Source organism: Pseudopipra pipra, chromosome 14, assembly GCF_036250125.1.
Source record: "Pseudopipra pipra isolate bDixPip1 chromosome 14, bDixPip1.hap1, whole genome shotgun sequence".
Lineage (NCBI taxonomy): Eukaryota > Metazoa > Chordata > Aves > Passeriformes > Pipridae > Pseudopipra > Pseudopipra pipra.
Genome location: NC_087562.1, coordinates 16278089 through 16299367, shown reverse-complemented (window position 1 = coordinate 16299367; position 21279 = coordinate 16278089). Strand labels below are relative to the sequence as shown.

At 38.9% G+C, this 21279-nt stretch overlaps 1 protein-coding gene across 4 annotated transcripts in view; it reads left to right on the top strand.

Moving 5' to 3' along the window:
* ANKRD27 (ankyrin repeat domain 27) overlaps positions 1-21279 on the top strand; it is a 53765-nt gene that overhangs the window by 23812 nt on the left and 8674 nt on the right. For all 4 annotated transcript variants that reach the window (XM_064671246.1, XM_064671244.1, XM_064671245.1 and 1 more), the window contains exons 5-22: positions 659-813; positions 1132-1191; positions 1287-1340; positions 1427-1492; positions 1571-1647; positions 2016-2137; positions 3052-3130; positions 3841-3973; positions 8594-8686; positions 9498-9625; positions 10055-10137; positions 10863-10978; positions 11708-11800; positions 12177-12374; positions 12684-12743; positions 12858-12977; positions 16495-16539; positions 20060-20182. In XM_064671246.1, the coding sequence (XP_064527316.1) occupies positions 659-813; positions 1132-1191; positions 1287-1340; positions 1427-1492; positions 1571-1647; positions 2016-2137; positions 3052-3130; positions 3841-3973; positions 8594-8686; positions 9498-9625; positions 10055-10137; positions 10863-10978; positions 11708-11800; positions 12177-12374; positions 12684-12743; positions 12858-12977; positions 16495-16539; positions 20060-20182 (1805 nt within the window). The remainder of the gene's footprint in view (positions 1-658; positions 814-1131; positions 1192-1286; positions 1341-1426; positions 1493-1570; positions 1648-2015; positions 2138-3051; positions 3131-3840; positions 3974-8593; positions 8687-9497; positions 9626-10054; positions 10138-10862; positions 10979-11707; positions 11801-12176; positions 12375-12683; positions 12744-12857; positions 12978-16494; positions 16540-20059; positions 20183-21279) is intronic.

Genomic DNA, 21279 nt, shown 5'->3' with positions numbered 1-21279 from the left:
ATAGCAGCCTTTCAGAGAAGAAGTAGTTTCTAATTTCAAAAGTAATTTGAAATGAATGATTTAAGCCTTTTATTAGTTGGCTGGCTTTGATTGCAAATGAAAGATTCGCCTAGAAAAAAAACTTTGGAAAAGCAATATGAATTCTAAGTGAGGCATTCAGTTGTCTTATTCAGAAGGAAAGTGGATTAAGTTTAGTGTTTACATGAAGCAACTTTGCCCTCCCATTCAGAGAAAGCGTGTCTAAATAAAGAATACGTTATGTAAAAATCCAAGATGGGATTTCTACAGCTCACTTAAAGCACCCTGACTTCCTGCATGTGCACTCAGTCCACGCTGTAATGTGCTTTTCTTCTACTTTCAAGCTTGACTTACACAACTCATAAGCTGAGTGCATGTGGCAGTAAATTACCCCAGTGGAAAAAAAAAAGTGAAATCTGTTTCAGCTATTCCAAATAAATACTTGACTTAAAAAGCAAGAGAGACTTCTCAAATGTGATGCATTAAATTATTTTAATTAAAAGCAATACCTCAAGTTAAAAGTGCAATAAGCTGCATTAATGTTTTATTCCACATAAGCTGGCTGTGTGTGTAGGGACAAAATGTATTTTCTCATGCATACATATTAACCCTGTGTGTTAATTCTTGACTTTCATTTCAGCTGAATCTGCAGCTTCTTCAAACTCCTATTCTCTTAAAAATATTGAAGATGTTAGAGAGTTCTTGGGAAGGCACTGTGAGAGATTTGATAAATACATAGGATCTTTCTACAGAACATTTAAAGAACATGAAAGGAAAAGCCTCCGCCACTATATAGTCAGTATCTTCCTTCTCCATGTCTAATTTGCTGCTAGATATAATTTGTTTCACTGCTCTTGTTGTCTGAGTGTTCTGAGCTTTTCTGTCAGAGTAGCCTAGAGTTGAGTAAGGGGGGGAAGGGAGAAAGTGAAATTCTTAAATGTGAATTAGCACATCCTAATGTTTTGATAAATGTAATTATTCTTGCTAAAACTCTTAACATAATGCACACTTCTGAGGAAGAGAAGCCTTCCTTTCTTTGCTTATTTAAGCTTTGTTCCTTCAAGTCACATTAACCTGAATCTGATGGCTTTTTTTTACCTTTTCTCCCCCCAGGATTCTGTCAATGCACTTTATACCAAATGTCTCCAGCATCTTTTGAGAGATTCGCACTTGGTAAATGCTTACTCCCCTAAATACATAGTACAGTGGTACTTAAGCAATAGATTATCTGACTTTCTCATGCTGTTTTTGTGGCTTTCCTTTTCCAGAAGATGCTTGCAAAGCAAGAAGAGCAGATGAATCTGATCAAACAAGCAGTTGAAGTAAGAATCTGAAATGAAGGAAAATAATTAGCAAGCTATTTTTGACTCTCCCTTTCATGCCTAAAGTACTGGGTTTTTTTCTACAGATGTATATCCACCATGCTATTTATGATCTAGTCTTCAAATACGTGGGGACTATTGAGGCAAGTGAGGTAAGTTTCTTTGGTTGCTAAATGCTGGGTACATGAATCTAAAGCATTTTAAAAAAACTGTTGCCTTTCTGTTGATAGGATGCTGCTTTTAATAAAATCACCAGGAGCCTTCAAGACCTGCAGCAAAAAGACATTGGAGTGAAACCTGAGTTCAGGTGAGAGAGATGATTGTGGATTCCTTTGAGGAATGATTCCTTTGAGGAATCAATGAGATTCTATCTTAAATAGGATCAGGTCAGCTAAAAAGTGTCTTCCTTCAGACATTAGTGAGTTTATCTTCATTTCTTTGAGATAGAAAAACAAAGCTTTGCAACTGTTGCACTGGTGGTGGTTTGCTTTGCTTTTATAGTTTTATGCTTCCCTCTTCATCTGCAAGGTACAGAAATGGAGGTGTGCTTGGAGTAGAAATGGAAACACTTTAAAACCATGCTTCAGTTCAGCTCTGAATAAGTTAAAACTTGGGCTTTGGACATCCTGCACATGAACTGTGTATGCTAATCATTCCTTTCAAATTATTTTGTAGTTTTAATATACCACGTGCAAAGCGGGAACTGGGTCAGTTGAACAAATGTACTTCTCCTCAACAGAAGCTACTTTGTCTGCGTAAAGTTGTACAAATTATTATGCAGTCTCCTAGCCAAAGAGGTCAGTAATTAGTGAATCAATCATTTTCAACTTTTTTTCTTAACCAGCACACACAAAACACTTCAGTATATAACCCACTGTTTGAACAGCACTTGAGTTGGAGGTCTCTGAGGTCCCCAAACCGAGCACGATGGAGGCAGGGTAGACATTTCAGCACTGGTTCTTGTGGGGTAAGGTGGGGTCCTGGGTTAGCTTATGTATGTATTAGCTGGGGCATGTGGGAAGCTTCATCTGCCAGGACACTTCCTCATGCAGCAGAATTGGGGGTGATTCCCTTTAAATGCTCCTAGATTGTTTTTGTCTGTTGGTTCATGCTCCTTGATATCTTGAAATTGATACTCTTAAGATGCATCTTTTTCAAAATGCAGTGTTGTTGGGGGACAAACAAACCTATGTGCTGCTTTGGAAGTGCTACTGTGGATTGCAGAGATGATTCTGTGATAGGAAAGCATGAACCTCTTAACCTGGTATTAATTTTTTCTAGCTTGGAAAGAGAAGATACTTCTACTAAGCAAATAGAGTAGCTCAGTGAATTGATGCTTTCCTTATTTCATCTCTTGCTTTCTCCACTAAGTCTACTAGGTTGTAGAAAACTGTATCAACTTTGAGTGTAGTCTTTGCCCTCAAGAATTTCAGAGCCAGAGCTCGATTTTCCTTCTGTGTAGGAAGAGAGAGATGCTAATCAAATATTGCAGTTTGTACAGTACAAACTGCATTTGTGTGTTGGCTTCTGTCAGGTTATTTTAGTGAGAGATTGAGAACATCTGGAGGCTACCTTGGTTACTTAATGTATTCCCTACTAGTAGAGCTGGCCCTTAGTTTTAGGAGGTAGAACTCCCATTTAGGGTTTCTGTTCTTGCTTTGAACCATGACATGAGTAACATCAGATGTGAATTTTTTTTTTTCTTTTTTAGTTAACATGGAAACCATGTGTGCAGATGATCTTCTCTCTGTTTTGCTGTATTTGCTTGTAAAAACAGAAATCCCAAACTGGTATGTAACTACTTTGGCTGTGCAGAACTCCATATCTTATGTAGTGCTTCTGGAGGGGCAAATGTTTCTGAGTATGCAGTAATAACTTACAACAGGCCCTCTTACACTTCCAGTAATGCAGAAAACTATTTATTACTAGGACAAAGAGCAAAGATATGTTACAGGTGTGACTAAATTAAGGACCTGTCAGGAATGCATCTTTGTTTTGATTCCCAGCCTAGAAAAAAGTTGCAATGGGAGGGGCCATCTCTACCAAATCTACATGTCAGCATGGACTTCAGTGGTTCTCTCTCATCAGTGGTGGGAGCTGCAAAGCCTTTATGCATCTTCTAATGTTTGATACATTTCTTATAGAGAAACCAGATGTGAATGTGTAAATGCTTCCTGCTGGTCTATGCCATTGTACTTATCTCTCCTTATCTTCAGTATAAGTCTACCTAAACCTTCCACTTATACCTGAACTGAATTTCAGTGTTGCTGTGTCCTGTACGTTGGGGATCAGCATTTTACTTGCAGCCAGCACTGTGCACTGTGCTTGTTCTTATCTTGTCCTTCATATTTCTTATCTCCAGTTAAAAACATTTCATTGAATATTTGAGATAGCAGAGTTTTGATCAACCTACAAAGCTCGGAACAGCCTAAGATAAGTTGCAATATGTCATGCTGGTGTCTTATATTTAGTGGTTCATGGCTTTAACTTTCTATTTCAGGATGGCCAACTTGAGTTACATCAAGAACTTCAGGCTCTGCAGCTCAGTGAAGGATGAGCTGGGATACTGTCTAACCTCAGTTGAGGCTGCAATAGAATACATACGACAAGGCAACCTGTCTGACAGACCCGCAGTAAGCCACTGTTAAACCCTGTCAAATGTCTGTCTGATATCTTGTAGGACTGAGTACCACTGCAGGGGTAAATCCAGACACAGGATACAAATAGCTAACATAACAATTCCCTTTTTTTTGCTAAAGAAATGAGTTGAGGTGACTACCTGAAGCAAATGCTGAAAGTATCTAATGATTACAATGAAGTCCTAACCCTGTACCAATACTTGTTGCTTGTTGTATACTCCTTGAGGAAGAAGGTAAATGTGAAGTCTTGAATCTTAATGTGATTAGGGGAAAAATGACAACACTATTTTCTACAGCTGAGTCTTCAGTAAGTCCAGTGCCTCCTGTTTGTACTCCATCATGGGTGTGAAAGCAGTGCAGTACTTGATAGTAGGCATGGCTTAAACAAATTCTCGTGTCATTTTAAAAAGCTTAACTGTGCTAACAGAGTGGAGAGTGCAGTGTAATGTAGAATTATTCAGTAAATCTTCATGCTCTGAAAATTCAGTGTGTTTGCAGTGCAGGTTCCTGTGCTGCACCAGGTTGATACATTAGTGGGACTGCAGGGCTATGAGAAGGTGGTATTTGAAGGTTGAATTTGGCTCTTGGGATCTCTAACCTAGCAGGGGCAGGAAGTTTATGGATGCATGAGTTATTTCCTACTGGGCAGCTAGACCTTCTGTCAATCTGTTCAAATCCCTGCAGGCCAGTCAAGGTGATATTGGTGTGACTTTAGAAACTTCTGTGATTAAGAACTTTGTAGCTTATTTAGTAAAGGAATCCAGTCTTACCATTCCTGTAAATTTTTCTACTGTTGTAAAACTAGGTCGTCCTGATCTGATATGGAAATCAAAAGGGGTGGACTTGGAACCAGCGTGAATTGAATGTGTCTCAGTCTGCCCAACTGCAAAGCACTGGAATCTTAACTGCAGGGGCCAGAATAATGGCTCAGTGTGCAGGGCTTGGGGTGGGACAGCCTGGGGCACAATCTTAAAAAAGCAGGACTCAAAATAACATTTTAGCCTCTTGTTATTTTTGGGTTTGTTCTTGTCTGGGGTCTTTCCACAAACCTGTTGTGCAGGTTTGTTTTGTACACTCAAAAAAAAAATCAAACTCAACACTTTCATATTGTTTAAACAGACTGTGGTGGTATTTCTTGTCTGTAATGCTGTATTGAATTGTGTTTAAAAAAATAAAAACATTAGTTTAAAAGAAAAACAACTTGCCCTACAATTTTGCTTCCTGCAATCAGTATACAAATACCAGGGCCTGAATGGAGAACTGAAACCACGGTAGAATTGTCTTCCACAACACTACCAGCAAGCTAGAAAATATATTGCTCTTAAATTTCTAGAATAAAGACTGTTTCCTACTAAATACCTGATCCTATCCCTCCTTATGTAGCTAAGCATAGCAGGTTTTTATACTGGGATTGCCCTCCTGTGATTATAACTTAAGTGCCACTGCCACTAAGGTGCTGTATTTGTTTCTTTGGGAGGCACCTGCCTTGAAAGATGCACTGTGTATTTGAGAAGTCTGAAAGAGGACATGAGTGTCTGCACCAATAGAAGAGCAAGCAGTGAGTGTTCCTGCCCATACTTCAGCTGGAACAGCTCCAGACCTGGAGCACTTTCTCACTTCAGGGTGTGTACACTGAGTGTGCAACATGAAATCCTTCTGCTTTGCTTTCATGGCTTGAAGGCAGCACCCCAAGATGAGGGGGAAAGCAGCAGAACCTCGAGGATGAGGAAGTGGGTGATGGCTTGCCCTCAGTGCAGCAGAAAATAAAAGAGCTAGACCACCCTTTTCTCCAGTGTAGGAGAAGGGAGAATGTGGTACACTATGAGGTGGTAAATACCCCTCTGACAGGAATGGAAAAAAGGTAGTGGGGAGAGGGAGAAGCACTGCTCTCCCTTCAGGAACTTGAGTTATTTCCTTCATTCTCTGGTAAAGGAGATGAACTTTCTGTTTAAAGCAGCAGCAGCTGTCATGTTGATGCCCCATGGTTTTCCAGATTGTGGTGGAAGGGGTTGTGGGATTTAAGCGAGCAGGAGCATTGCTGTGCCCTGGGGCTTCATTACAGCTCTTTATGTGGCTATGCTTAATTTTATAGCTGGCTTCAGATGGAACTTCTGGCAGCTGAGTGATGCTGCTGTCCAATCCCTAATGAAGCCACTACAGAAAGAAAACTCAGCAGGGAACTAATGTACCCTGTGGGATAATGGGCATATTATCACCCTCGCATCAGTAAGTGGATTGCACTTAGGACATTCTTGCCAAATCCCTTCACTAAGGTCATGCAAGTTGTGGTGAGACATTTTGGTTGTGGGGAGGAGAGGAGCCTGTAACTGATAGCTCAAAAAAAATCAGTTTTATTTTCTGGGAGTTGTCAACATTGTTAAATTAGAATTCCAGTCAATGAGTGTTTGATGCTAGTTACATTCCTATGCCCAACTATTGTGTAGTAAGACTCTATTCAAAGTGTTGAAGTCCGGTATAAAATAGGGAATTAGAGCCAGCCATGATGGGATAGGCAGCATTTTGTTTGAAATTATCCCCACTCTGTCTCCCTTCCAACCACTTTATTAGCCTCAATTTGTGTTTGAGACTTCCTTTCCTGGTTTCTGCCACCAGGTCAGCAGTTGAGATCTGTGAAAATCACTTTGGATAGATCATTACACAGGTACACCTTCATAGGTACAAATATTTCATTTCTCTACACTGAGAGTAGTGTTCAATAAAAAAGATCATTAATGTTTGGATGTGTATTTTCTAGACAACATACACTTAAAATACCTGACAGTCCCACTAAAAGCACTTTCTTTAAAAAAAAAATAATTCTGGGCTGCAAGTAAGGCTGTTACAAGTGACTTTTGACTTTAGAGGCCCAAACTTGCCTAATGCTTCAACCAATATCTGATTCTTTTGTCATTCTGTGTTTCACTTTTGAAGATATGTGGGATCATATCACCTCGGGTGACCTCTTTTTTTCTGACTTAAGTAATAAATATATAATACTGCTTTATTAGGGTTACTGTCTTAAGTGTTCCCCAAATGGAATAATTATTTAAGAGTCACCTCTCTTTGAAAACATACACTGTGGAAGGAACTGTACTAAAACTACAGTAGTTCTTGCTGGTGATTACTTAGATTCTTAATAGTCAAAGTATAAAGCTGTCTGTGAGCATCCGCACTAGAAATTCTGATTAGACATCAGAAACTTGTATCAGTTAAACTTTTGATTGCATGTTTCTTAGGGAAGTTATTCCTGGTCACACTGAAAAATTTATCCAAGGAAAATAGTAGTTCGTGCCTTTTAATGCTGAAAAGATATGTTTGGGTATCTGTAACTAAAGTACTTAGATTTGAAAAGATTTGTGAATACGTGTCATCTTTGGGTATCTAAATACAATGTCCTGTGAAGTAGAGATACAAACATTTATCTCTAGACCTCACAAACATGTTTTTAATGCCATTATTTATGATACGGTTTAGGGGGTTTTTAGACAGCTTTATGAGAAGCATCTGTGTTGATTTTGAAACAGGAATGATTTAATTTCTAGAAAATCTGAACTCTGTATTTTTAGTATTCAACTTCTTTTGTATATTTGCAGTTCATGAGGTTCTTAAACTTCATACTGATGTTGAGACTGGAGTCACACTGGGTTTAATCATTTATATCTGGTCTTCATAGACATAATTGCAGAAGCCATAGCCCAGGTCCTAAACCATCAAGTTTACCTCATACATGGGGGTGTATTTTAAGGACAGTGGTCTTATGGTTTATGGAGGCTGAAGTCTTTCCATTTCTAGAGAGATAGTCATTACCCAAACAGCATCCAAAGAAATGATATTCACTGCCAACCATATGCAGCTCTTGATCACAATCAACTGTGGGCAAGTGTTTCCATCTATGTTCTTAGAAAACATTTTCCTTAGGTAGATGTTTTATTTCATGGGAGGCTCAATGTTCCCATTTCAAAATCTGACTCAATTTTCACCTGGTTTGGGAGGCATTTATGTTCTTTAGTGCATCCAGGAGTTTATCTTCAGATATCTCAGAAAATGAGAAGTACCAATGCAATTGCACTACGTGTGCTCGGCTCAAACTCCAGTTTTCAAGAAGTGCCCAGTAGGAAACACTGCATGAATGAATCTGCTGCAGAATGCTTTGCCTGGTGCAATCTTTTTCAGCAGCTAGCAGAGAGTTCAGCAAAGTCTTTGAGTCATCTTTTTTACTAGCCACCCGTAGTCATCTCTTACATGAAGTTGTTTTACCTTCTCCTGGTGAGAAAGGTGTGTTGCAGCTCTTACAGTTCTTGCTGTCTGTGATATGTCTTTTCTAGTTTTCTTTTTAGGGTGGCACAGCCATAATTTTGTTAATGTTCAATTAGTTCACAGCAAGTTGCAATAAGGGAATATTCTGATGAACATCTCTTTACTATTTCTTTGAACAGCAGGTGCACAGTCTTTTGAGTCTCAGAATCTTAAATGTGAAACTGATTTAAGCTTCACTGTGTCTCATAATTCATGCACGGTAAATAGAGTGTTTATATTTTTAAAACTTAATTCCACTGTTAAGATACTTTACTTATGCTTGTAAATGAATAGATTATCTATATATTTTATTTTCAGGAGTCTGAGAGTCTGTGTGACAAGCTGCTTTTAAGACAAAGGATGAACTTGTTGTCCCAGATGTCTGCTACACCAATAGACTGCTTGTTTAAGGTTAATAACTTTTATGGTAAAATACATATGTACCTATGTATTGCGTGTTTATATCCTTCCCTTTCTGCAATTTTCTGGAATGTTATGAAGTGTTAATTACATTAGTGCTGCTAAATGTGCTTTAGTAGATGCTAAAAGTGTCTTTTAGGTCTAGCACATTTCTGTGCCAAAACTTAATACAATCTAACTTAATATAATCTTAGGGATTTCAGCATGTTACACGAAATATGGAAGCAAATAAGGATGAAATGCTACTGCTGCTGGTATTGTTTGGCCCATTTAATGCACAGATGTGATATTAGTATCTGGTTGTCTGTCACAGCTTTTGGTGCTTGAAATTGAACGAGTTTTCTGAAATAATTTAAATGTGGTCACCTGACAACTACTCCCTATTGTATGTTAATCTCATACTGACATTCTGAAAGAATTTTGCCTCTACAAGGACACAAAGCAGGGATTCTAATTATATATGTTCACAGCTTATGGCTAGAGACTTAGTAATTTTATAGAAATGTTTTTGCACAGAGGGAGCTCAATTTCATGATTGAGTCTAAAGAGAACAATGGGAATTGTTTTAATTTTTTATAGAAAGTGAAGTAAGCCAAGAACAGATTCTTTTTAATACTGAGTGCCCATTAGGGGGTTTTGTGCTGTGACATTGTTCATTTCTGCTTTCTGATGCTTGAATACGTCTTTTATAATGGGTTCCTTTCATTTTGTGCTTCAGTAAATTACTCTTGTTTTTTTTCCTTAAAAGGAGGCCTTTTGTATTGGTTCCTCATTCTCTTTTTTCTGTTTTTTTTTTTGGTAGCATATTGCTTCAGGTAACCAGGAGGAAGTGGAGCGATTGCTGAGTCAAGGTGACAGTGATAAGGACACTGTGCAGAAAATGTGCCACCCGCTCTGTTACTGTGACAAATGCGAGAGGCTGGTTTCTGGGTGAGCACTCTTCATCTCCACAAATAGCTGTGTGAAAGCCTTTATCTTTACTTCAGAAAGTAAGCTGCTTTTGGTTAAAGAGGAATTTGGTAGCACTTCAGGATGGAGTAGAGAGAGTGTGCCTGTGTGGTTTGAAATAGCAGAGGAAATATTATGTTACAGAATACCTTGGAACCCACCACTTCTGTGATGGAGGCTCTGTGCCCTTTGGTAAATGTGATGTTTCATCTCTTGAACCAAACTTACACATCTTGGGCAAAACCACATCTCTTAAAGAAATGTAAAGATCTCTATAGAATAACTTGTCCATGTGAAAGGATAAAAGGTTCCAGAATCAGTTTTTGTTGGCCTTGGCCATTTTTCTCTTTCTCTCTCCTCACCACTGCCACGTGGGTAACTGGGCTGCTTCCAAACCATTGTGTTTTACAGGAAACTGAATGATCCCTCCATTATCACTCCGTTTTCCCGGGATGACCGGGGATACACACCACTTCACATAGCTGCTATTTGTGGTGAGTGGTGTTAGTTTTCCCCACTAGTATTCACTATTCCTTATGTTTCTTTATGTCAGCATGTTTTCCAACTTTACAATTAAAATTGGAATATTGCATTAAATTGGTTTTTTTTCCTTCTTTTCTACTGAAACTGTTATCTGGGCACAGACTGAAGTTATTGTATATTCTTCTAAGCTCAGTTTCTTATGACTAATTTATTTTTTATTTGCTGGCTGTTTACTTTTGCTGTAGTGGTTACCACAGAAGTGCTTTCTTCAGCTCTGAAAAAAGTATAAATGTGAAATCAGAAACCAGTCTTCTTTTAAAGAACTGGCAGGTTGAGAAATTAATCTTTTCTCTCTCCTGCAGCTGGCTATGCATTGTAGATCTGTAATGCCTGGATTTTAAAGTTCGTTATATCATTGATCTTTTACTAAAAGATGTATTATTTTCTTAGTGGGTGTTTTTTTTATAAATAATATCCTCTATTGTTATTATATTGAATCCAAATATTTTGTTACTGATAGGGTAAAAATATAGCTTGTTTTTAGCTAGATGTTCTTTTTATGACCTTGAGTAATCTGCAACAAAAAATACCAGGGAAGTGAATATACAGTCTATAGAAACATAGTATGCAGAAATGCAGGGTATTTTTGTTTATAGTTCCTGCTTGAATTTGAAAAGTAGCAATGTTCTTTTGCAAAGTTTACTTACTTTTTTTTAATGTCTTCTTGTTTTCCAAGGGCAAACATCACTAGTGGATTTACTGGTAGCCAAAGGAGCCATTGTCAATGCTACAGATTACCACGGTTCTACTCCACTTCACCTGGCCTGTCAGAAGGGATATCAAAATGTTACAGTAAGCACCAACACCTAACTAAATAATAAATATATGGCTCTTAGTGAGCTGTTTTACTGTTACTGTCATTTAGGTCTTCTGAGAAGCTTTTACCAGAACTGTGTAGTGTCAGAATTGAGGATCTTTTATCATTGTAGTTTGCAAGATATTTTATTTTTTTCTTATACTGCAAGGTTTTCAGCCATTGGTAATAACCAAGCAATTGACAGCTGTGCATGCCTGGTAATTTATCCATTTTATTAATACAAATGTCCAATACATGGTACAAATGGAGAGCTCTTGATTGAGACAGAAGAACCATTGCAGTCACTGGAATGAGCAAAATGACTTCACATTGTGTTTAGGATAGACTGTGCAACTACAGTAATTATTGTCTACTTGAATTTTGCATATGTGATAGTCTTCAATTAGCATCGTGTAAATTAAGCTGTGTCTTCACTTGCATAGGCTCTTAAAATATAATAGTATATGTATTGCAGTGCTTGCTGCAGTAGAAAATTCATTTTTTTCAATGGCAACTCTGAAGATGTAAGAAATGGCTTTTATTTGGTTCTCAGGGTGGGGCACAAACAGTACTGCAGTGCCAAGAGGGTGGTGTCTGAAACAGGAGGCGTAGTGGTTCATGAAGTGCTTCATCATGCTAGAACCCTGAAGGAATCTGCAGAGCCATAATTGTTTGCCCATTAATTTTTTAGTTACTTAAATGTCTACTTCTGTTTTCCTTTTAAGCTGCTCTTATTGCACTATAAGGGAAGTACTGATGTTCAGGACAATAATGGAAATACTCCACTTCATTTAGCCTGCACTTACGGTCATGAGGATGTAAGTAATTGTTTGGTAACAAACTAAATGGACATTCTAATGGAATGGAATTAAACTGTGATGCAAATTTGCACTAAACTTACATATTTCAAAAGTAAATAAAAAGATTTGGAGGCTAAACTATTTAATGCTCTAGATCAGGACTTTATTTTGTCGCTCATAGCAATTTTTATTATGAATTCACATTAAAGATAATACAGTGCAAATTTAGTTGAGTTATTTAACTCTTTATTTAATGACACTGAACCATTTAAGCCTCCTCTTTAGGCAGTGAATTATATGAGCAGCAATGAAAAAAAGCTTTTTAGAATAGTACATGTTATCTGAATTGAGAGACACCACCATAATTTATTGATAGCTTTCCTTTTCTTTCCAGTGTGTCAAAGCTTTAGTCTACTATGATGTGCATTCCTGCAAACTAGACATTGGCAATGAGAAGGGAGACACTCCTCTCCATATTGCTGCTCGCTGGGGCTATCAAGGGATCATAGAAGTGCTTTTGCAGAATGGGGCAAATCCAGAAATTCAAAACCGGATGAAGGAGACTTCCCTACAGTGTGCATTAAATTCCAAGGTATTCCTCTTTATCTTCTAGCCTGAATCCTGCCTGATGCAAAGCCACAGAGTGTAGATGCTCACCTGCTGATAGGGTTTTGCCATTAAAGTGAAAATGTGTGTTTCACTTGGAAGAAGAAGGGTCACATTTTAACTGTAGTAGCAGGAATACAGTCTGTGGGATAGAACATGAACTTGTAAATGGGTACTTTTAATCTGCTCAGTCATAATCTGTTACTAATATTAGGTTGTCGCCTAACTTGTGTTTCAGTCAGTGGATTCTTCTTCAAATGGAGTTACACTGATTTGCTTTAATATTTTTATGCAGATTTTGTCACTGATGGAATTAAACTATCTAACGTTTGAAAGAGGACAAAGTGCTTCTGAGGTAACAACCAAAGCAAGTTGCTAAACTTTTTTTTTTGCCTGTTCTTAACCTCTGTAATTTGATATGTAACTTTGTTTGTTTGTTTGAATTTTGTTTGTTTTTTCCAACCATAAGTCACCACTTAGGTCTCCTCAGCTCTCAACAGAAACTTTCAGCAGAGGATCATCTGTCTCAAGCCTGTCGTCAGCATCAACTGATATAAGGCAAGAAGAAGTAAAAAATAGTTATAAAGAGGTAAGACTGAGGTGTAAATTTTGACAATAAGCAAAGTGAAGGAAGCTAGAAGAGTGATATTTTGCCACAGTTTTAAGCTGCTTTTTCAGGAATAGCCTTCTGTCTCATTTGGAAAATTACATGCTGCTGACCTCAGGGGCTTCTCATCTCAGTACCTGAGCACTTATTTTTGTATGGTATCAGCTGATCTGTTGGTTATTTCTGGGGAAAAATTGAAAGCATATTTGAAGTAATTGTTCAGATTTACTGAAGTTAACTGTGTAATTGGAGAATTTGTTCAGGTTTACAAAAGTACAGTGCCCCAAGGACCTGACTGTCCTTTCCAGGAAATAGATGCTATTGTTAGCTTACAAAATCTGTCAGGGAAAAGAGACTAGTACAGACATGCTGGCAAACAACAAACTGGAATGTTAAGACAAGCTTTCAAAATAGGTGTGGGAATCAATTTTGCAACAAGTGAAGAATACAGACTATATATTAAATATCTTGCATGTATGTGTTTGCTGATTTTGCTCTGTCCACACCAACCAAGATGCCATCCTCTGAATCTTCTCATGTGGGATCTCAGGTCCATATTTCCCATTTATCCCCTCCTAAGACAGTCGTATCACCACTCATTCTGTTGCTTCTCTTTATTTTTTCCATAGTCCTCCTATGCAATTTTTTCCAAATTGACCTCCTTAGTATGTTTGTTTCTCTTCATGTCACCTCTACATTCAGATTCTTTCTTTCCTGCTATTAAAAGGCTCTTCTCTTGCCAAAAGCTTCCATTTGCTAAAAGCATTGAAGAAACACAAGGATGTAAATTTTGACTGGACAATATTACTTCCCACTTCAGTTGCTCTATGAGAGGCTCAGTGTAGGAATGTACCTCCCTGTTTGTACAGAGTCAATGACTTTAAGTAGGTAGACTGAAGATTTATTTTTCCTTGAAGGAACAAATTTATGACACCCAAGAGCTAAGACTGTAGTTCAAACCAGGGAAAAAGATTACAAGCAGCTTACACCTGAGGTCCTTGGGGTTAATGACCTTCTCCTGTAATCCAGCTTTAGCTCATTTCTGTTTGCCAAGTTTTACGTGGGCTCACTGCTCTTATTCTTAGTACCCAAAGAGACAGGAACCTGATCCTGGGAGAGCTCCATGAAGGGAATGCCACTGGAAGTGATGGAAAGCTGATGTGGTCAGTTTTCCAGATTTCAAGGTTCACACCAGGGATTAAGGGAATCCAGTTAGACCTTTGTTATCAATACTGAATTAAACTATTCACTTAAATGAGCCAGTCGTGGTGGTTTGCTTATGACTTAGAAAAGAGAGAGTAAAAGAACCAGGACTGTAAACTGGGACTTGCTCTGTTGGAACTAATAAGTCCTTGTACAATTTTTGTTCAGCAGCTGAAAAACTGGGCATTCAAGTGAATTGTAGTAGATTTGTTTCATCTATTTTTACATTTAAAGGAAGGTACTTCTGTTCCATGGAGGAATGAGAAAACAAACTGGAAAGATGGGGAAATGCATGTAGCAGACATTTTACCCCAAGTACTCTTATTAAATTATCTATAAGCTGCATAACAGATGTTGTACCACTGCTGGGGCCTGAGGCAGTTTTTAGAACTGTAAGGAAGTTGTTATTTCTGGAAAGAAATTATCAGAGCTTGTGGGTCACTGGCAGTTACTGTTTGGCATCTTGTATGTGATAAAACTGACTCCTGAAAAGTCTTTATTCTCCATAACCCTGTATGTTATGGGGAAATTTATGGGAGGCACAGATCTCCCTAGTATATATAGTCCATTTTAGATTGGGATTCAGCTCACCCACCTTCAGATATCTGAAAGATGGTTGTCTTAACTTCAGACATCTATTTTCCCTCCTTAGTCAGTGGAAAGAAATTGATGCCTCCAGAGAGGAATTAACCTCAGACATGCTTAGTTTGACCTGAATTGCAGTCAAGTGTTCTTTGTCAACTGCATTCTGTTCTGTAGGTACCAGAGGGGGAGTTTAAATGACTGGCTTAGATTTAGACATTCAGAGGTAGGAAAGGAAAATCAAAGAATCATAGATTCTGCCTTGAGTGACTGGTGCACGATTTCAAGGACCTTCATCCTGTATTAGAAAGATAGTAATAAAATAAAACCTTGCAGCTTTCCTAAAAGGAGATGAAATGGAGAAATTTCATCTAGCCTCTGATCTTTGAGCTGTTTGTGTCTGAGATCAGACCAGTCAAACACAAACTTCAGCCTCATTCTTCCTTTTTTGCCTTACCAGACACCTCTGTCAAACTCAGCAAGGTGGTCATTTCTAGATAAAGGTTGAAATGTGACTATAGCTGTCACTCCGTGGCATTTTCCACTTGAGGTGTTTCTTAATATTGAAACAACTTTGTTTGCGCAGCACCATCTTTGGTGATTCGAGCACAGTGCTGGAATAATTTCCTATAATGCTGAAACAGACTTTCACAAAGCTTATTAAATGATTCTTCAACAATCTGCAGGGGCTGGGTGAGCTACCCAGGACTAATGGACTCTCCCTGCCCTCTTGCTGGCACCTGTCCCATTGCTATCAGGTCAGATCTGCACTCCTTCATGTGGGAGTAGGCAGTCAGAGAAGTGGCCAGACAAGTGCATCTCCTTGTCCTGCTTTCACAAGCAGTCCAAGGGCTCAGGGGAATGGCATCAGTGCACTGCAGAGCACTTCCATCTCTTCTTCCCTCATGTGTCTCTTCTGTCTCTGCAGGGCTCCTGAGCAGGAGAGCATGTTCCCCAAGCAGCTCTGCTCAGGCATTATCTGGCTTGAGCATACACATATTTAACTGATGTAATGCTGGTCCCCTGCAACAACTCTCTGAGTTGGTGCCCTGGCTTTTGCTAATGCACAGCCTTTGATGTTTATATCTTTTCAGATTTTAAGTAAGAAAACAAATTTCATGCTTACAAGTCAAGTTAGGTTTGTACGTGTTTGGTTTTTAGCACAGGAATAAACCAGCAATCTGCACATGTGAAGGGAACAATTGGAAAGAATCTTTTTCAACTTAAACTGTTGTTGCTCAAATAGCACAATAAACCCTGCCATCCTTTGTGCTTCTGGTAGCTTATAGTAGGTCAGCAAGAGTCCAAAAGAGTATTAGTGTTTATTAGGGTAGAAATTTGTCTTGACTAGGGGTTTTTAATGTTAGGTTCACTGCAGAAATGTATGGGGCAGCTGCTGCTGAAGCAGCATAATAATATATATCAGCTTACATGGCTTTGTTTATGTGTGGGTCACATATCCTCAATTTACATAAGTACTGTTTATCTTTAACTAAGCAAGTCAGAGATCATCAAATGGCCACAGGCCTTGTACAGCTTTTGTGCTTCATAAAGGAAGAAGGTTTTTCCTTTAAAACTTTATCAATAAATATGAAATGGCCCAGCAGTAATCCTACTACATGAGCTTAGGAGGTTAGCAAAGGACACAGGATTTTCTGTGTACTGCTTAATGTCAATACTAACAAAACAAATAAATTATTTTCTTCATACATAGGTGGAAAAACTCCTGAGAGCAGTTGCTGATGGAGATCTGGAAATGGTGAGTCTTAGCATGGCTGTTGAATATTATTGAATTCCAATTTATCTCATTCCAATTGAGGAAGCTATTTTTATATAATATCAAGTGAAGAATGCTTTGGGTAATACCTTCCTTCAGCAACAACTGACAAATTCAGCTCATTTTCTAGAAAAAAAATTCATTCCAAGTCCCCAAATTATTTTACCTACAGTGCCTTAAGGCTCATTATTTTGACATTTCCATGACCTCATGCACTAAAGAAATTACTTTAAATTGAATCATTCCTTTGTGCAAGCCTGTCATTTAAAAATGTATGTATTGTTACCTCTAGGAGATGTAAAGAACTTGAGAAGAACAACACTCAGGGCAGTCATGTTGAAAAGAAATACTGTGGGAAAGATCAATTTGTCTGCTTGCAGGTGCTCAAGGTGCTCTGTCAAATGCCATTGTAGGTGGGGGTGTGGGGCACTGCAGGGCACTAATGAGATATGTGTGCTGAGGTCAGTGTTGGACTGGATATGCAGTCAAACAAAACAAAAGGCAGAAAGATGAGCTTTCAGGTAAACCTAATTTTGACAGCAAATCCAATAGATAATGTTATTCCCAGTTGCTTGTTTCTGTGCCAGTTCTGGATATTGAATGTTGGGGATTTACAGTTTGTGTTTGACTTAGGAAGCATTCCAGTAATACAGTGCCTTTAGATCCACAAATGCTTTTTGATTCATAAATTTCCAGGTTCTCTAATGCTTTAAATATTACCTACTCTTTATGGTATGTTTACTGCCTGTAATAATGGTGGATAGGGACTGTAAATGAGAAATGGGCTCTTATTTTGTTTGTGGAGGTCTGTCTCCGCAGGAACAGACCCAGCAGCAGGGTCATAAGTGTTGTAGGTTTTTGCTGTGACAGCCAGTTGAGCTTTGCAAGAGGAGGAATTAAAAGAAGTGCTATGAAACTGGAAGATTAAAAAAAACTATTACAATTTGATTGTTCAGGAAGCCAGAAGACAACCTTTGTCATCACCATAGAGCCTGCAAACTTGAAAAGCAAGTATGCTTTGGATTGGAGAATGGTTTGGGTTGGAAGGGACCTTAAAGATGATCCTGTTCCAACCCCTGCTGTAGGCAGGGACCTGTGGCTCTGTCAGTGAAGTGTGGTGCAGAAGTGGTTGATCCTGCTTAACATGAATTTTCAGTCCTTCCTTCTCAGTGATTGATGTGGTGGTCAGGTGTGTACCATGGCTCTGTAGTGATGCGTGAACTGTTCAGCTTTCCACAGAGATACTTAGGTTTAAATAAAAAAGCCCCTTTTATTATTAGGGTGGGATAACAGTAGAACAGACCTGGGAGGTTACAGAGCCTGTTCTGTCGGAAGTATCTGAGCAGAGATTGCTCAAACTTCTGTCAATGATATTAGGGAAGAATTGACATTGTCTCAGCGTAGATACTGGATTTAATGCTCTTCTGAAATTCCTTCTACCCAGCATATCCAGTGGAAGGGGTATGTGCAAATCCACCACAAAAAAAAGGCAAATATCTTGTCTAACATAAATGTTGTGGAGCAGCTCAAAGGCTGGCATACAGGGCACAGAGCCCCTGGAATGCTCAGCTGGGGGTTCCAGGCAGTGTGTTACTCTGCAATGGAAAGGATGCTTCAGATGACAAATTGCTTGGGAAATGGAGATTATGGACAACTTCCTGAGGTGGTTCAGTGTGTGTCTGCTTGAAAGTACAGTTAATATTTTGGCAAAAAAACCCTTTAAACAAACTAAGAGCTGTTCCACTGTAGTTATACAGAGGTGTGCATGGGAGTTCAAAGTTCAGATTTTTGTGAGCTGCTGGTATCAGTATGTTGAGAGCTGGGTATTGAAGGGTGAGAGCAGCAGTATTGAGCTGTGACAGGAGGAGGAGGAAGTTGGTTGTGAGGGTCTTGGTCAGTGTGCAGGGAAAGGGGGAAGTGAAGTGACAGCACTATTTATTTTAGAAGTAGTAAAGCTTCACTGAGCTGGCCTTCCATAAGCGGGCAAGCTTGAGAGGAGGTTATTTTTTACTCCAGAAGACAACATGGAATTTGCAGGGAAAACAATATTCTCTGTGGAAACAGATCCTTTTTCTGTCTCAATTTTGTTGTCATTCAGAATCAGGTATTTGGCCCTTACTGGTTCTCCTAGGATTTGTTCTAGCTGCATGTGTTTAATTGGATAGATTGTTAAATGTGTTGGAGCAGAACCTGCTGACAAGTGTGAGAGTAAATAGAGTGGGAGGAACCTGCAGGAAATTCTGTTGTCCCCATTCTCTTCTTGACTATGAACTGTAGAGCTCTTGGCTTGGCCCAGGTCTGTGACACCAAGCCCAGCCCACAGCTCCAGCAAAGATGCCTCTGTCTCAGTTCCAGCAGGAAGGGGTTCCTCAATTTTGCTGCCGCTGTTCAGTGGGGAGGCAAAGGGCCAATCTTCCTTCACCGTAACAAGGCAATGATACATCTTTTCACAGCTCTCTTAAAAGCTGCTAAAAAAAAAAAGAGTAGAAGGAAAACCCTTCACAAGATGACATGCTTCACACCCACTCTGTAATCCTGTAACTTGCTGTGTCTGGGAACTTCCCAGAGGATCTGCAGGAGCTCTGGGAGATCTCACCAAAACACAGGAGTGCCCTGGTCTTTCTTGTCCCGTGATGTTAGTCCTTGGCATGCAGCTTTGCAAAGTGACTGCTGATGGACTATCCATTGCATTATGAGGCCAATTTAATTCCCACTTCTGTCTTGAGTTCCTGAAACATTTGTCCCATCGAGCTTACAAACTCAGAATGATACACCGGGTAGGTGTCAGGCTTAACGTTGCTGGGTGGTGTAATAAAGAGACTTAATACAGTCACTGCTAATTCTGAGATGTCTTTAGTGAACAGTAGATGAATGCATTTCAAGGTAAAAATGTATTTCATAAACAGCTTTTTTTTGTTGCCTAAAATGTAATGTAAAATTAACATGCAGTAATCATCACTGTTTGCAAATTGGACATGAATGCTCTGGGTCCTGAGACTGTCTTCACTGAAGGGCCTTTCCCTCAAACATGAGGCATCGTACATGGAAGAAAAAGTGTCCAGCTCCTGGGAATTCACAGGAAAAAGTTAATGCCCCTGCAAAGTTTTGGGTGTCAGTTAAATGTCATCATCCTTGTTGTTTCTTATGTTCTTTAAAGCAAAAGATGAAACAAAATTCACGTTGATATGAGATGGCACAAATCATCTGAGCTAAAAGGATTTGGAGGGTTTGAGAATGGGTGAACACCAAAATTGTGATTAGGCAGCAGGAAGTCATTTATAATTCACTTCACTGCTGTACTTGGAGAACTTTCTAACTGCTTTGTCAACAGTAACATTTGATTTAATTTGGCCTGTGGGCAGCTGATGCCAGGAGGTGGCTGTATATCTCCCTGAGAGATTCACAAGTGTATGTTTGTGAAATCTTACTTTTCTACATATGCAGATTTATTAGGACATGGAATCTTTGGACTCTATAAAGAAGGACTTGCTTTTTATGCCAGGTACGTTATCTCTTGGAATGGGTGGAAGAAGACTTGGAAGATGAGGATGATGCAGTCAGTACATCAAAACCAGAATTCTGCCATCCATTATGCCAGTGCTCCAAATGTGGGCCAGCACAAAAGGTTGGAATATTCATTCAGTAAAAAGATTAATTTATATTCTTTTAATGTAAGTTTTAGCTTCAGGGAAGTAGCATTCCTATGGCCCAGCACCTCTGTATCTCTGTTTAAAAAGGAACTATACAGATCTTCACAGTTCATCTGGTGTCATGAAATTGTTCCTTTTTTCAATTGCACTGTTGAAAATTTTGGATACAGGAACAGTACTCAAAGACTTGCTCAATACCTAATGGAGTGAGAAAGCTTAACAGTTTGCTTTTAGAATATGTAGGCAACTTTGAATAATAATACTTTTCTAAGCCTCTAGTTCGTTTTTGTAGTTTACATTGCTAACTGTCACACTACTTACCTTAGTAATGAGTTTAGCAAGGAATACCTGCTAATCCTGTAATCAATGTAATGCTGATAAAGTCTTTTTTTAATTGCATGACATCTTTCCTACAGGCTACATCTAAAACCTCTTCAGAGATTATATATAATTACAAAGACTTTGTTTTCAGTTGCAAAGACTTCCTTCCCTCTTATTTATCATGGACTGTAGAAGAGAATCAGGCTTTACAATACACTCTTGTCTTTTCTTTTTTTTTTTACACAAGGAATGATCCCAGTTTCTTGGAAATAGAAAACCAATTACTTGCTTCACATTCCCACTGTGCTTTAGTCTCTGGTAACGGGTGTCCATGTGCCCTCAGTACAGAGATCATGTGCTAAAGATGCCAGAGCTTGAGACCATAAAGCTCATCTTATTGCTAACAGGGGAAGGAATGGCATCTGCTGTGCAACTTACTTGCCTGCTGAATGAGAAGAAGGAACTTGTTAACTAATCTTAACCCCCTGTGTTGGGCAGCACACACTGAAAAGCACACTGAGGACAGGCAGAATGACTGTCCAGCACTGTAATGTCAGGCACCCACAGTTTGTGAGAGGAGTGAAAGAAGGTGTTCTGTACTGCTGTGTAAGCTGTCTTGTAGATAGTTTCCTTATCTTGACTTCCTGTGGGAATCTGCTCTCTGGGCCAGTATTGCTTCCAGATGAATAAAATTAATTTTAGTTTTTATCCTTATTACCTCAAGCTCCATGTAGCAGTAAAACAGGTGTGT